Source organism: Dermacentor andersoni, chromosome 1 (genome assembly GCF_023375885.2).
Source record: "Dermacentor andersoni chromosome 1, qqDerAnde1_hic_scaffold, whole genome shotgun sequence".
NCBI classification, from domain to species: domain Eukaryota; kingdom Metazoa; phylum Arthropoda; class Arachnida; order Ixodida; family Ixodidae; genus Dermacentor; species Dermacentor andersoni.
Window position 1 is genome coordinate 176,387,021 of NC_092814.1, and position 15,298 is coordinate 176,402,318.

At 43.6% G+C, this 15,298-nt stretch overlaps 1 protein-coding gene and 1 long non-coding RNA gene across 5 annotated transcripts in view; both read right to left on the minus strand.

Annotated features, from left to right (window-relative positions):
* RabGGTa (Rab geranylgeranyltransferase subunit alpha) overlaps positions 1–15,298 on the minus strand; it is a 68,578-nt gene that overhangs the window by 12,227 nt on the left and 41,053 nt on the right. For all 4 annotated transcript variants that reach the window (XM_050195076.3, XM_050195075.3, XM_055062807.2 and 1 more), the window contains 3 exons: positions 14,628–14,716; positions 7,311–7,439; positions 5,941–6,213 (listed from right to left, as the gene is read on the minus strand). In XM_050195076.3, coding sequence (XP_050051033.1) covers positions 5,941–6,213; positions 7,311–7,439; positions 14,628–14,716 — 491 coding nt within the window. The remainder of the gene's footprint in view (positions 1–5,940; positions 6,214–7,310; positions 7,440–14,627; positions 14,717–15,298) is intronic.
* LOC140218482 (uncharacterized) lies at positions 159–5,930 on the minus strand. The gene is made up of 2 exons (XR_011894751.1): positions 4,813–5,930; positions 159–1,121 (listed from the first exon to the last, which is right to left on the minus strand). It is a non-coding gene; the product is annotated as an uncharacterized lncRNA (long non-coding RNA).

The following is a 15,298-nucleotide window of genomic DNA, read 5'->3' on the forward strand; positions in this document are numbered from 1 at the left end:
TATGTACACTTTCATGCCACTTGTCCTGCACTGAGCAAATGCAACAGGGGCAATAAAAATGTGTAATGCTGATATGCCAAATTGCACAGTGGGCATCACACTCACCTAGAGTTTTCCACCAGCACTGTGCTTCAGAATGAATGAATGAAGCTGTATGATTTTAGAGTGTGAGAGAGTAGCCTTTATCAACAGGAAGGATTAAGACGATTACATTCACGGCATCACAACAGCGGAACCGGCCATCGTTGCTCGGCTCCCGCGAATCACACAGTTGCCAGACTATTTAGTCACGGCAGGTTAAACACAGCTGTCTGACTGTTCTGACAGAGCAGTCTCACATCCCACCCCACCACAAGTCCAAGTCCTCTTGGAAGAAAGACACTACTCATCAGATAAGTCACAGTACAGAAGGTGTCGGGGCATGACACGGTGATGCCGGGGTCTTTGGTCCTGTTGGCTATCTTCAGAGTCAGGCTCCGCCATTTGGAGAGGAGTGGTTGCACCTGCAGTCTTGAAAACTTCTAGTGTCTGTGCTTGGTCTTCCCATGCAGATGCAGCAAGGATAGGATCGAAATATGGAGGATTGTACTTTTTCATTTGGCTTACGTGAGTGACTCTGGTTTCTGGTATAGACATTGTTGAGTTGGTGAAGCAGGAGATCTCTTATGTCAGTGGTGTCCTCTGCCGAATAACTTGATATAGGCCTTCGAACTTCGGCGCAAGTTTCTCACTAGCATGAAGTACCGGCTCCTGTCTTCGAATCCACACAAAATCGCCAAAGCTGAATGATACACTGCAAAGAGTTCTATCATAGATGATCTTCCTGTCTGCTTGTGCCTGTTCTGAACTGCTTATAGCTTCGCTACGTAGATCTGGAAGAGCTAAAAGCCTACCGGAGGAGTCAGAAGCTTGAGGTGGGCGAACTTTTTGGTGAGGGAGCTTGGGAAGGAATCCAAAAAGTAGCTCAAAAGGGGAAAACCCAGTACTGCTGTGATGGGTGATGTTGACGGCAAAGGTGTCCTCTTGCAGTTCAGTAGCCCATAGTGACTGGTCACTGTTGCACATCTTCCTAAGCACTGTCAATAGTGTGCCATTGGCTCGTTCAATGAGTCCATTGCTGGCTGCATGATAAGCAAGCAAGAAATGCAGATTGACACCATGTATATGCACAAAGTTTTTGAACTGACTGGATTCAAATGACTTAGCATGATCACACGAACAGTTATCTGGGGCTCCAAATCTAAAAAATACTGAGAGAAAATGCTGCAGCACATCTTTCGTAGATGTTGTTGGCACAGTGGCGAGGGCAATGTGCCTGGTCGTGCAGTCGATGGCGTTCAGAATATATTTCTCTTCCTGAACTGCCGTCATTGTGATGTGATCCAATGCCATGGCACTGAAAGGGATCTCGCTTGTTGGCATAATGCACATGGGGCCGACTGACTTCATTGTGGGTCAGTTATGTACTTGACAGATTTGACACGATCGAACGTACTCAGCTGCTGTAGTGGCCATTTTAGGCCACCAATAGCGGTCTTTCAGCTTGCTGAGTGTACGTGACATGTCCATGTGACCACTCGCATCGTGGGTGAGCTCAAGTACTTGCTGCTGCATTTTTGCTGGGACAACAATCATGCAGCGCTCAGGACTGGCAAACTTGCAGAAAATGTCATCAATGATGACAAAGTGTCATGTGTCCTCTCCTGACATCAGTCGAGGGCGGATGGCCTTACATGTCTCATCTTCAGCTTGCATTTTGATAAGCGTGGTGGTTTGTGACACTGTAACACACAAGTAACGTGATACCATTTCAGCTACCTGGTTTTGTCGTCCTGGTTGGTGCTTGACAGAGAAGTCAAACTCTGAAAGGTCAAGCAGAATCCTTGTAAAGCATTGGGAAGGCTTGAAATTCGTAGTTAGACAGGCCATTGATCAGTTATCAGTCAGCAGGTGGAAGCGTTGGCCCAGTAGGTTGTGTCTGAACTTTTCCGTAATTGACCAATGCAGCAGGGCCAAAGCCTCCCAAACATTGCTGTGCAGTTTTTGCTCGGTTTCTGTGAGCAAACTGCTAGCATATTCTATGACGTCGTCCTTTCCATTTTGCCTCTGAGTAAGCACAGCTCTCAGGGCTCTTGCTGAAGCATTGGTGGTGACTGCGGTAGGTGCATCCACGTCAAAGTGGGTCAGTATTGGGGCTGACGTGAGGGCCTTTCGAATTGCCTCGAAGGTGTGTTGGCACTCGGTGGTCCACTCAAAGTCAGTTTTCCAAAGTGCAGTTTGAAGTGGCGCTGCAATCTTCGAAAAGTTCTGGATAAAACGTCTATAAAGGTTTCCCATTTGGAGCCAAGATAACAGGTGCTTCAATGACTGTGGGATAGGCATACGCAAGATTGCTTCCACCTTCGACGGATCAGGCTGCTTGCCTTGCTGAGAGATGACAAATCCAAGGAATTTCACGGACAACACAGCAAACTTGCACTTTTGCAAAGAGACTTTGAAGCCAGCTTGTTGCAAAAGAGTTAGTGTTTCACCAAGAATGTCCCTGAACTCAAAAAAGTCATCAGCAAAGATGATTATGTCATCAAGGTATGTACAGACCCCGGATTTAGACTGTCGCGGCTCGAGGTCTGAAAATATCTTCTGCATGGCTTTTTGAAACGTCGATGGTGCGTTTTTAAGGCCAAAAGGCATCCGTGTCCATTTGAAGGTGCCTTCATGTGTTATGAATTGTTTTTTCTTGATCTTCTTTCACTCTAATCTGCCAATAGGCACAGCATAGGTCCAGGACTGCGAACAGGCAGCTTCCGCCAAGCTCGCCAAAAGTGTCGGCACGGGGCAGTGGCTGTAGGACATTTACAGTCATGCCGATTAAGGGGTACGTAGTTCACACAAAGCCTTTTTTTGTCCTTCTTAGTCACTACAATGGCTGGGAATGCCCGTGGTCCAGATGATAGTCGTATTATGTCCTTCGCTAGCAATGTTGCCGTCTGGGTCTCCAGAAACTGTCAACCATTCCTGGTGTAATGATAAGGCTGTCGCCCATATGGTTTGGCATCTCGTTGGAACTTTATCTCATGCTCAATGCCTTCATAAAGTCCAATGTCATCAGGACTAGCGGTGAAGAGAGAGGCATGCTGTTGCACTACACATTTCACAGCCTCCTGCTTTTCAGGTGTAAGTTGTGGGCCAACAGGGATACCAACAAGAGGCTCGCTAGTGGGATCTGTAGATAGTTGCTCTCCTCTGGAACTAGCTTGCACGATGGCAGTAAAAGGTGCCTGTTGCACGTCAGCTACGGTTGCATTATTGAGCTTGCTCTACAATAGCTCATTCTCATCTGGTTCGTGTTTCATTTGAAGTGGTTCTGCTCCACAACACGGAAGGTCGAGGTGTACTAAAGCTGACATGTTGATGATCACAGAATTTGCCATTCACGGCATCAGTTCCTCTTTGCATTGCACCGAGACATTCTTAGAAGGCTAGAAAATAACAGGTAGCTGAGGGGGCTTGATGTGGAGTTTCTCTTGCGCAGCAGCGTAGAACCAGTCCTCTCTTAGAATTAGTGGAAGGGCATTATGTCTGAGTACAGAAGCTTCAACAATTGCAGACAATGGGCTGATATTGTTCAGGAATGTACATTCTTCTGGCATCACTGAGCTTCCTCCCACAACAAATGGTGGTTTGGTCCACGTTTACACTTTGAGATTCGTTGGCAAGTGTGTGGCAATGATAGTTACATTCAACCCACTGTCTGGAAAGGCACTGACTTCTCCAAGGCCTTGCACATGCGCTGTTACTACGGCACATCTGAGCTTGGAGCCCAGCAAGATATCTCCAACATGGCCAACGTGTGCCATCGAGGTGACCTTTCTTGCTGCACTTGTAACAAACAGCATCTTTCAAGTCTTCACCTTTTCAATATGCTGGAGCACTATATTTGGATGAAATGGCCTCGTACCTGGCTTCCTGTTCAGATGGTGGCAGGTTGGCAATGCGCGTGTGTGGTGGTGATACAGGCTGAAGAAACGCTGGCTGGCTGCCGTGCTGGTTGGTGACAGAACGGTCCACCTTTGCTACTTGGGTGGTGTGTGGTTGGGTCCTTGGAAGAGACTCGGTGCTCCGCGAAGTGCGGGCGACGCGATTGTGGTTTATCACACGATTCACCTCTGTCACAGTGCTCATAAACTCATCCACGGTCCTTGGTCACTGTACCGTGATTGCCACAGTCACTTGGTCGTCGTGGATTCCCTGTATCAGATACTCAATGCGTTCCTTGTCAGTTAAGTGAACAGGGCACCTGCGGATAATTTTCAGTTTTGCGAGTGCATAGTTGACCAACGTCTCGCCTCTTGCCTGTGTACGAGCTGCTACACGTTCCAACTGCTGAATGAGCGAGAATGAGCGAGAGTTGCTCACCAAACTGATCGAGGAAGGCTTTCTTCCACTTGGGCCACGTTGTGAATTGGCTGCCCGTAGTGACTCTCCAGTCTGCTGCAAGGCGGCGGAGCTTCCCCAGTGCTATCGCCAGAAGCGTTGCAGGCTCCGAAGATGTGAGCTGTTGGGTGTGCTCAAGGTAGTTCACACAGCGATGAGCTGCGAGGCCTTCGTCACCGCTAAACGTAGGCAGAGTTATGGATAGGTCGGGTAGCGTCGTCACATTTAGAGTTTTGTTAGTCGTTTGCAATAAGGTCAAGGCTAATTGTTGTTGCATAAAGACAGTCAAAAGTTGCATGTTTTAAACAGGGTCGTACATGAATGCTGGCATCGTTAGTACTGGTGGCTGGGCATCGGCAAGGCCATGAGAAGTCTCACCCTGTTCTGGCATCATGGAAGCTGGTGACGAGCGGGTGCGTTTCGTGTCAATGTCGATGAGAAGGCGTTGAATAATGTCTTTAGAGCCCGTACTGTCGATATGGCGGCGTGATAGTACCTCTCTGATGAGCTCGGCGGTGAAACCGGCGAGATCAGTGGCGGTGGCTTCATCCCAATTGATGAGCGGCATGGCAACGGCATGGCAGGCTGGTTTGGCTTGGGCCGAGGCAAAATAAGGCTTGTGGCTAACCGTTTGCGAAGGCTACTTCCGGGTTCTTGAGGTCGACTGTACCATATGTGAGAGAGTAGCCTTTATCAAAAGCAAGCATTAAGACGATTACATTCACGGCATCACAACAGCGGAACCGGTCGTCATCGCTCGGCTCCCGCGAATCACACAGTTGCCAGACTACTTAGTCACAGCAGGCTAAACACAGCTGTCTGACTGTTCTGGCAGAGGAGTCTCGCAAGAGAAAATGCCTGAGAACGAGTGTAGCACCTAGTACTCAGCAGATGCTGCTGTATTTTGGTTTATTTTCTCTGCAATGCTATGCTCGATCACTCGAAGCAAGGATGGCACACACTGTAATAAAGCACATTGTGTACAGATGGTACTTGCCATCATGCGGACATTCCTACTTTTAGGCATGAGTGGCTTTTGCAAATGCTTACAAAGCACACACCTCGAGACCAGAAAAGTTTGCTTTCCGTGGAACGTTGTTATAGTTTGTTATTGTCATGGACCCTCGCCATATGGTAGCAAGTTGCTCGGTAGCAATAACGAACTGGAATAGATTATTGCATTAAATATTTATGCTTCTTTTGCTCTGCACTATGAACAAGAAGCAGGAAGTCACCATCCACAAGGTATACTAAGAGTATGAGTGAGTGAAAATGTGCTATTAAGTTTATCAAGTTGAAGTGTGTCACTCAATGCAACAAAAACATCAGCAGTCATAAAGCAAATCATACAAATTATGTTCAAAAGTAAGCTAATCAGCAGTAACAAGCAACTTTTCACAAGAAAACGTTGATCAGACATGTTGTGTATGCCCAATAATATGACTAATAAAGGTACGGCTAAACGTATCACGGCATGCCCATTCAAACAACCTCGAAAAAGGATACTGTTGTTTCGAAGCGAGAGGAGGGTCAGCGTGTGTAGTGAACCAAGGCCCTCACATGTCTCTATGCAGTTATCATCTAGTATAAGGTTGCGAATGCTCAAAAGGCATCCAAGTGGCAGTATTGACTTGATCTGGTTTCTGCTGAAGTCTACTTCACGCAAAAGGGCCAGGTGATTAGTGTGGCGTATGCTAGTCAGGCACTGGCCAGAAAAGTCTGCAGTCAAGTCATTTTCGTCCAACTGTTCAATGACACTCTCTGCAGCAAACTTTGAATCTGAAAAAGTAGGTGCCAATGGTAATACCATTTCACATTATTACTGAGAGGCATAGTTAAAAAGCAATAATCATGCGCACATTAAAGTGCACTTTCTGTAACTTCTTATACAGGTGTCCCATGGTGAGCTTTTGATTGCGATTGAGCCCGATCCAGATCAAATTTCTCCACCGAGATTGACTCCTTTCTGCAGCTTGCACTAAAGAGCCAATGGCAACTGAAAAACTTGATCCTGATCGAGCTCAATCATAATCGAATGTGCACCATGTGACAACCCTATTCCTAGGAGGCTTAGACATTTTTCATAAACTCTTCACAATCAGATTCTCTAGGAAAAGAAAAAGAGAAGAAGAACCGAGGTTTTAGAACCAAAGCCACAAGCTGGTTATGAGACACTATGAGAGATGCTCCAAATTCATTTTTACAACATGGGTTTTTAATGTGTACCCAAACAAAACTTGGTACATTAGTATTCTTGTATTCCATCACCCCAGCAAAATATGGCTGCCACAGCTGGGATTCAAACGCATAACTTGATGCTCAAAAGCAGAATGCCATAGCCACAGAGCCACTGTAGCAAGCCAATTCTCTAGCAACCGTTTTCCTAGGTACTCAGAGGCAGTTAAAATGAGGGCAATAGATGGCTGTAACTGAAGGTGTAAAATGCGTCTGTATAATTTGTGGAATACAGACTGTCTTGGAATTTCTCTCTGCCTTGGAGTATGTGCCCAGATTTAAAAAGTGCAATAGAAGTTTATGCCAGTATGGCTTGAAGCCTCCAGCTACCTGATCTTTAGAGCTGAGCACAGAGAACAGATTTTCACAAAGCAAAGCTACAAGCATGCTGCTATTAAAAGGCAGCTTTAGAGGAAAGATATTGACTCTCGAAGAAATTTAGCAATATTGGAAGGTGAACAGGCTGCTATAAAAAGATATGCATGCCACAAGACCTTTACAACAAAAGTAAAGGATCAACAACATAAGTGCTATGCTTTGAAAGATGCAGTCCCAGCATTACTTAAGGTGTGAATTCAACATGACCGTCATATACATAAAGAAAATGCCTGCCACACTGTTCACTTATTCAAGAAACTTACTTAGGTCATTGTAATAATTTCGCCTCATAGGATCAACAGCAGTCAACTTAACCAGGAAATTTTTAATATCCATTCTAAACTTGCATCCATCCAGCGCCCTCATAAGCAGCACACAAGTGAGGATAGGCCCTGAAAAGAAACAATATTAGCAATTATAAAAAAAAAAACTGTGTACAAGTACCAGTCCACTAAAATGCTATCTATGACCCATTAACTGTTGTACTGCCTACACCACTTATGCAAACATTTAAAAATATGTACACTCAGACATTATGCAGGAAATGTGGAAAAGTAAAATAAATTGTTGGGTTTGACAGCCCAAAACTCCAAAGCACTTAGGATTAATTTTGGGCAACTGGAGTTCCTTAACAAGAAATAAAATTAACTATACGAGGATTTTTCGCATGATGCCTCCATTGAAAAGCAGCCATTGCAACCAAGAACCGAACTCGCAGCTTTATGCTCAGCAGCAGAAAGTCAGAGCCACAGAGAGGGGCAGTGTGACAGTACAAAACAACATTCTCAAGAAAGATTTACAACGATGATGCCCATTTACTTCAAAAAAACAAATTTGTCTGTTTATATCCACTGTTAAAATTAAGTTGTAAATATGTGCATTCATGGTTCAGGTAAAACAGTTACTGCCTGGCTAAACATCACATTGCATTTTGCTAATTAAATTTATGATGACACTTAAATACTGTTAGTTGTGTTCAGATAAACGCAACATGCAGGCCAGTTGAAATGTTTAATTCATCTAAAAAAAATTATGGTCCAAATATTAAACCTGCGAGTACACAACTTTTGTAAAAAGTGCTACCCACCTACCAAAAAATTAAGGTGCAAAAGCCACCAACAGCGATATTACGTAAATTGCATTGATTTCTGAAATTTCAACGTTTGTTAATAAAGGTTGATTGATGTCTTAGCCAACCGAACCAGAGGTGAAATATCAATGATCACTTCAATTTCTCATCTTACAACAAAAATATCTCTAAGAAAAAAAATTTGCAAACTTAGAACAATGCTGATCTCGTCATTAATTTACATTTCGATTTTTGAAGACATGAATGCTCAAACTTAAGACAAGTTAGCTACAAATCCTTAACCTTTTTGTGTAAGGTGTTTCTGCCCACTGCATACAAGAGGTTTTAAAGTGATAGCACCAAGGGCCGCGTGTTGCAGAAAACCCGGTGTTGGTGTCGGCGTCTGGTGCCGGCGTCCCCATGAACAAAAATTCCCATACACTTCTAGGTGTATGTATATATGCCATGCCTTGCTATGCCACGCCTTGCTATGACATGCAGTATATATGGAGTATATATGGGTTATATTGCCACACCTTTTTTATCACTAAAGTTGCTCACACCTTGTCATATATTCTTGACAAAGTTATTCCTAGAAATTTTGAGAATGACAGCCCACAAACAAATGTTATGAAACAAAATATCAATAGCACACGCCTTTTAAGTTAAATCTCAGACTGAAATATTAAAAGTGTGAAAGAATAAACCTGAAAATGATGTAATGTTTTTGGCATGGCTGTTCATTACCTCTGGGGTCGGTCCAAGCAAGAGGCCGCGTTTCTACCAGAAAGCTCACCTTCAGGCATAGCGTTCGCCGCCAGTGTCTCCTGGTAAACATTATGGTTACATAAGCTGCAGTTGCAGGGAAGCATGAGAAGCATTCAGGAATCTTTGAATGCTATCGCGTACCACTATTAATGGCTAAGCTTAAGCGTCCTAAGAGTTTCTGTTAGGGTGAGTCAAATTCAATTTCTGTCGAAGTAACGAGCTAGCAGAATTTAAATTCAAGTAGTATTTATTGGCAATACATCACTGAACACTTCGCCAATTTTATTGATTCTAATATGTAAGCAAAAATAATGACAATACTAATAAAATACCTTAATAAGGGTATAAGTTCATGAATATTGTCATCACTTAAAAACTGCATGGATTTCTTGTGCGTCATTGGAATTGAATACTTTAATTAATTCTTTAATTAGAGTATGATAAGTTCATGAATGTCATCACTTAAAAACTGCATGGATTTCTTGCGCATCATTGGAATCTAGATGCGTGCTACTTGAGCAACACCAACTGATAAGCTTTCCACGACACCTGTCGCACACAAATAAAAGCTGCCATGAAATTTTACTTTAATCAACTTCTGTACAGATATTGTGATCAGTACATGGGGGTCTCGCAATTGTGAATTATCTTGAGAAAGGCAAGGAGTGAGGAAAATTTATTGCATGGCTTTACTCTGTCACAGCAAGGGGTGCGTACACAAACACCTAAATGAGACAACTCGGGTGACGCTCTTATCAGGGTGTCTAGGAAGTTGACATTTCCAAATTCCCTGAGTTTTCCAGGTTTTCCTTGAGTGCCTTTGCAAAATTCCCTGAGTGATGCAGAACTGTTTTATGTCAAGACGAGCTGAAACCATATCGCTCGATGCGGTCACTTTCTGGTAATCATATAAAAAAATTTTTAAAAATGACTTAATCCAATTTGAATACTAAGGAGTAGTGATCATGTTATTCAAGAAGAGTATAGAAGGGAGGGGTTAGTAAAATGCACAGAAAATAAAATGTCTTCGAAACAAATTGTAAATTGAGTCGGACATTGTCTCAAATACGAATAGAAAAGGAGATGCATACAAAAGCAAATATTTTCGAACGTGAACTATTTCTATCAACTGATCGCTAGCTCAGTGGTATGAGGCCCGAACTTTGTCACAATTGAGATTCTCTCTCAGCAGCTCGTAAGTCAACCTCAACTGTCCTGACATACTCTCAGCCCGTGCACGACGCCTCATTGTTGTGTTTAACTGCTTCAAAGAGTTTATTTTGGTTTGGATGAGGGACACTTGCATCTCGGCATCAGCTAACACTTTGCTTTTTGAGCTCAAGCTCCTTCAAAACGGCGGCAGCACACTTCCTTTCCCATTCATTCCTCAATGCGTAGGTCCTTTCTGTTCTTGTACTCCTTCCGTCACTCGTTCGCCCCACGGACCATTTGAAGCATCTTCTTGGTCAGTCGCACAGTCCACGTCCTAGTTTTCGAACTCCTTAGGGGCCACGAAAACGTCCGAAAAGTCGGCCAGTTGGAAAAATATAAATGTGTGTCATAAATACTGCCCTTAAGGGCTTCATGCCTCCACAGGCACATTCGAAAACGCTCTGAAGGCCTGTCGGTACACGTAGTAGGCATATCGGTGCTCATACTGTGACAGGAAATACGTGTGTATAATTAAGGAATACATACTGTAAGCTTAGCAAACGCTTTCAACAGGCGATAACCGAAACGCGCCACCATTCCTTGCCGCAGATTGCGATTGTATATGTTTTCCGGCCGCTAGATCCCATGTGAACAAGAAATGATGCAAGGCGCACATGTTCAAGAACAGTAGCTCGTCTCGCATGAAAACGACAGTGCGCAGTTTTTTATTCCGGTACCAGCAAGTCTCTGTCCATGTCTAAAGACGCTGCTTCACAGCTATCACCACCAAACCTATTGCCATAGATGCCAACTAAGGGGGGCCTCTGTGGCTCGATCCCCCTCCGGAGTTTACCGGAGGGGGCAGAGCATGCTAGCATGTGGGATGTAGCCGCCCAGGTACCAATTTCCAAGTCATCAGTTTGGAGGATTCTAAAGGACTCAGCCTTTCACCCGTACGACCTTAACCTGCACCATTAGTTGGAAGATAGGGAGCGGCGAAATTGTCTAAATTTCTCGAATTGGGTCCTCGCAAAAGCCAATGAGTCACTGAACTTTTCGAGCAACGTCATGGAAGGCACATCAGATTGGAAGGCACGGGCTTGTAAATTGGCCAACTAGGTCACCTGACCTCTCTCCACTCGATTTCTTTCTTAGGGGTTATCTGAAGGATTGTGTTTATATGATCAAGACGGACGTCAGATGAGCTCAAGGCAAGGATAACGGATGTCTGCCGTAGAATTGCAGACGATGTGAGTCACAGAAGGAGACCTATTCGAACATGTCCTCTAGGCAGCAGCTGGTATTCAACGGCACTTACGAATTCATAGATAATGAGGGCACACTGAAATCTGATGGTTTTAAATGCGTAAGCATTTCTATCCTTACCTAACGGAAAAACCGTCCCTCCATCCATCCCGTAAGGCGATAGCTTTCAGCACAGCGCCCGCAGCAGCAAGCGAATTCACCTACGTGCTGCCTCTCGTTCAATGCCAACGAAGTGGCAAGCACACAGCACTGACATAGCTGTCAGCACATGCCGCACTCTGTCGCTTTCACAGATTGTTTTCAAGATACGGGTTGTGCCAGACGTAGCTGCCAGAGCGCAGTTGATCACGGTTCTTAATGGTTCAGTGTACCTAATAAATGTTGCATACATTTTCTTCATTTGCTACATCTCCCTGGTCATTCCATCTCAAGTCTACATCCGATACAGGCTGTTTACAACACCAGTGAACATTGCTTCTGCTCGCCTCTTCTACGTTGTCTGGTGCAGGTCTCAAAATTTTGGTGTTGCAACCACGCTTCTCCGTTTCACAGTTCTAGCACAGTCGTTCTTGCAATTATACGAAACACACCAGCATGCTACCAAAAAATATCACGTCAGTACTACGAAATGCTTATGCATCATTCAGACAAATCCCAGAAAAGATTCTGTGCGGATTTCTATTTTTTTTTTTTTTTTTAGACGTTTCAGTTGCGAATTCGGCACATTTAGAATTGGTACAGTTACTTTCTTGAACGCATCAGTTTTGCCTTTTCTCTATACGAGGGTCGTTTCCCGGTCTGTTTATTTTGCTTTTATTCTTTTGCCATGAAGCTGTTTTTGCAGCACGTATACACTCTCATGAAAAATAAAACTGTCACTTTAATGTGACTTTGGTCCAGAGCAAGCTTCTGATGCAAAATATAGCTGCACGCACTCTTGCGATTCGGTGCGAGCAGAGGTGGGATTTTTAAACATTCTATATGCCTATCGCATTGCTTTTCGCGCTTCGTGCGTCATAGGAGCGGCACTTCAGCCATATTATCAAGGGACTTTTGTTATCAATGTGATCAGTCTGCTTTGAGACGGGTAAGTGTGAAGAAGAAATGAGAAAAGAAATAGCCGCCCCCCAAATAATGAAAACTTTCCATCTATGCCTATTGCAATAAGCAACTTCCCCTATCTGTTTTACAGCATGTGGTGCGTAGTGCCATTGGTAGCGTACTACATGCTTCCAGTAGGCGATAATGCAAAGGCACTGCCATTCCCTGCTGCAGGTGGCGCAATGTGGACATCACGTTTCACTTTGGTGGCATCCGGCGTCGCCCACCAGCTCAAGTTTGTTTCGGTTTCCCGTCGCCCTCTTAAAACTCCACACAATAGAAAAACAACAAAATGCGTCTTGGGCCGCTGGAGCACCACCAGCTCGATGTGCATCGGTGTATTGTGCTGCAACGATATGCACGGCGCTTCACATTACATAGATGTCAACAATATATAAGTTGATCAAACTTTTTTAGTTACTTCGGATCGTACGTTTGTCGGGTTTAAAGGTTTTCTTTCTCGCATTTTTTTTTTTCATGACATATGAATGAGCATTGCCATTTGTTGGGCGTGTTGGTAAACTGAAAGCATATTTAGCGCCAGCAAGCAAGGACGGAAGGGAGACAACACCACAATGCGCTAACTTCAACAACTTGATTTTCAGGAAATACACCTATATAACCCATGCACAGTGGCGCCACCTCATCCAAATCTTAACCACCCAAAAAAGCCGTCTCCTTATCTAACAAGTCAATCGAAGGGGCACTAACACACGTGTCACTATTCTGCCCGAGAGCCTGAGCCTCAATAATCTCTCGCACGTCTTTATCTTTGTGCTTCGCAAGAATGCGGCAGGATCCATACACCGGCGCACAGCCGCATTCCTGACAGTGGGTTGACAGATGACCGTATTGCTTATTTTTAACATTTAGGCTATGTTCCCGTAATCGGTCATTAAGACATCTCCCTGTCTGTCCGATGTATTTTTTCCCACAGGACAGCGGAAGCTCATATACAACAGCTTCTACGCAACCCACTGGCACTTTTCGATGATTCATAGAGCATCCGGCAGCTGGCTTACGGTACGGGTCCGTTAATCGACATATTTTTTTATACAAGTGTATTTCCTGAAAATCAAGTTGTTGAAGTTAGCGCATTGTGGTGTCGTCTCCCTTCCGTCCTTGTTTGCTGGCGCTAAATATGCTTTCATATGAATGAGGTTCTACTGTGTCCTTCTCATACTCAAGTGTTCCTCCTCATGGACATTGGCTTTCACCCTTTTCAAAATTAGGCCAGAAAAGATAAACCAAATATTCTGGTATAACACAAAGCTACATGCAATACACTATATGGCAAGTGTTTAATCACTTTGTTGTTACCGATTTTTGAGAAAATGGATACTTTGTGCAAGACATTGCTGCATCGTCACGGACAATAAATGAACGCGTAGTACATTTCAAATGCCACCAGATGATGCAGCCGTACAGAACGAAAAGTGAAGGCAATGAACTGTAACATAACGTTAAGCCAGTATCTATGTGCATAGGCAAAAGAAAAGATGCTTTTATCTGAACAAACTGGAGGAATTGACCCTTTGTCCACATACACGAGGGCGCTGATGCAAGCATGTACCTGGGCATGCCACCTGATCAAGAAAGTAGTTTTTCTTGGTTTTAAGTAACCAGGTGTCGATAAGGACTGATCTTAAGTGTTACGGTGTCACTAGGCTTTTGTTGAGTCTGAGGAAGGTATGCAGTGTTGGCACCACTCTATCATTATGAATATGTCACACATTCCTTAAAATGTAAAATAATGTGAAAAGCTTGGCTGAAAAAGAAGAAGAATGATGGTTTCTTCACGCCTGTGGCCTTTGCATCAAACATTCCTGGCAAGGTACATGAAGATGGGCTGGTGCACCTGTGGTGCAAAACCTAGGTGACCCAAATGCGGGCCAGAGAAGAAATTTGAAGTTGTGAGTACGTAACAAATGACCAAGTTGCCTGGCTTTCATTATTATCAGTTGTGGTTTCAGTTCTTACATTGAACACTGCTTGCAGTATACCCTCTATGATACTCCTCTATGCAAAATGTAGAAAACGAATCACACACACAAAAGCAAATAAAGAATAAACGAACAAACTCCATGACGGTTAATAAAAGGCAGATAAGATAAATAAAGATGGTGGGTTTCTTTTTAAAATTCCAGAAACCAAACAAGATTCTTTCTCAAGACAAACAGGACAGTGTACATTACTACTCTGAGACAATTTGTCGGGCACTTACACTTGTTGAGAGGCTCGAGGTCATGCAGCTGCCTACATGTCTTCAGCTCATTCTCCAACACAGAAGTGCGGGCTGCACTCAGTTCACAACTGAAGGCACAAAGTGAGAAAAGGAATACACACATGCATTTTCCAACCACCACATAAGTAAGTTTCAAGAGTTTAGAAAAAAAACACTTCTTATGGCCATGATGCACAATAATCCTGGCATGATGAAAACTACTTTCCTTTTCAACATGATTCTTATGATGAGTACTGCACGACTAAAAGATAATGTTTCTATGACCTACTAAAAAGAAGTCCTCATATCAAAACTGAACACCCACCATTTTCAAAGTGCAAGGAAAAGAAAATGTAAGGGAAAAGAACAAATTATGTGGTTTCATGCCCCAAAAAGAGTACTGACACAATTTTTTTTTTTGCTTTATTCAAGAGCTGCAGACTGCACAATATTGGAATGAGACCTCAATGCCTTGAACATGCAAAAAATCTTGAATAATATATTTTATGTGACTAATTTAGAACAAGCACCAAGCAGAATGTGGCTTGGTATGTCTACTTTCTGGGGCAAGAAATGAAAACAAGTAAAATATTTTCTGAAATTCTGTATTATATGCAAGCACGTTTTATGGGTATAATGACACAGCACATCAGTTCTCTCTGAACAGCAGC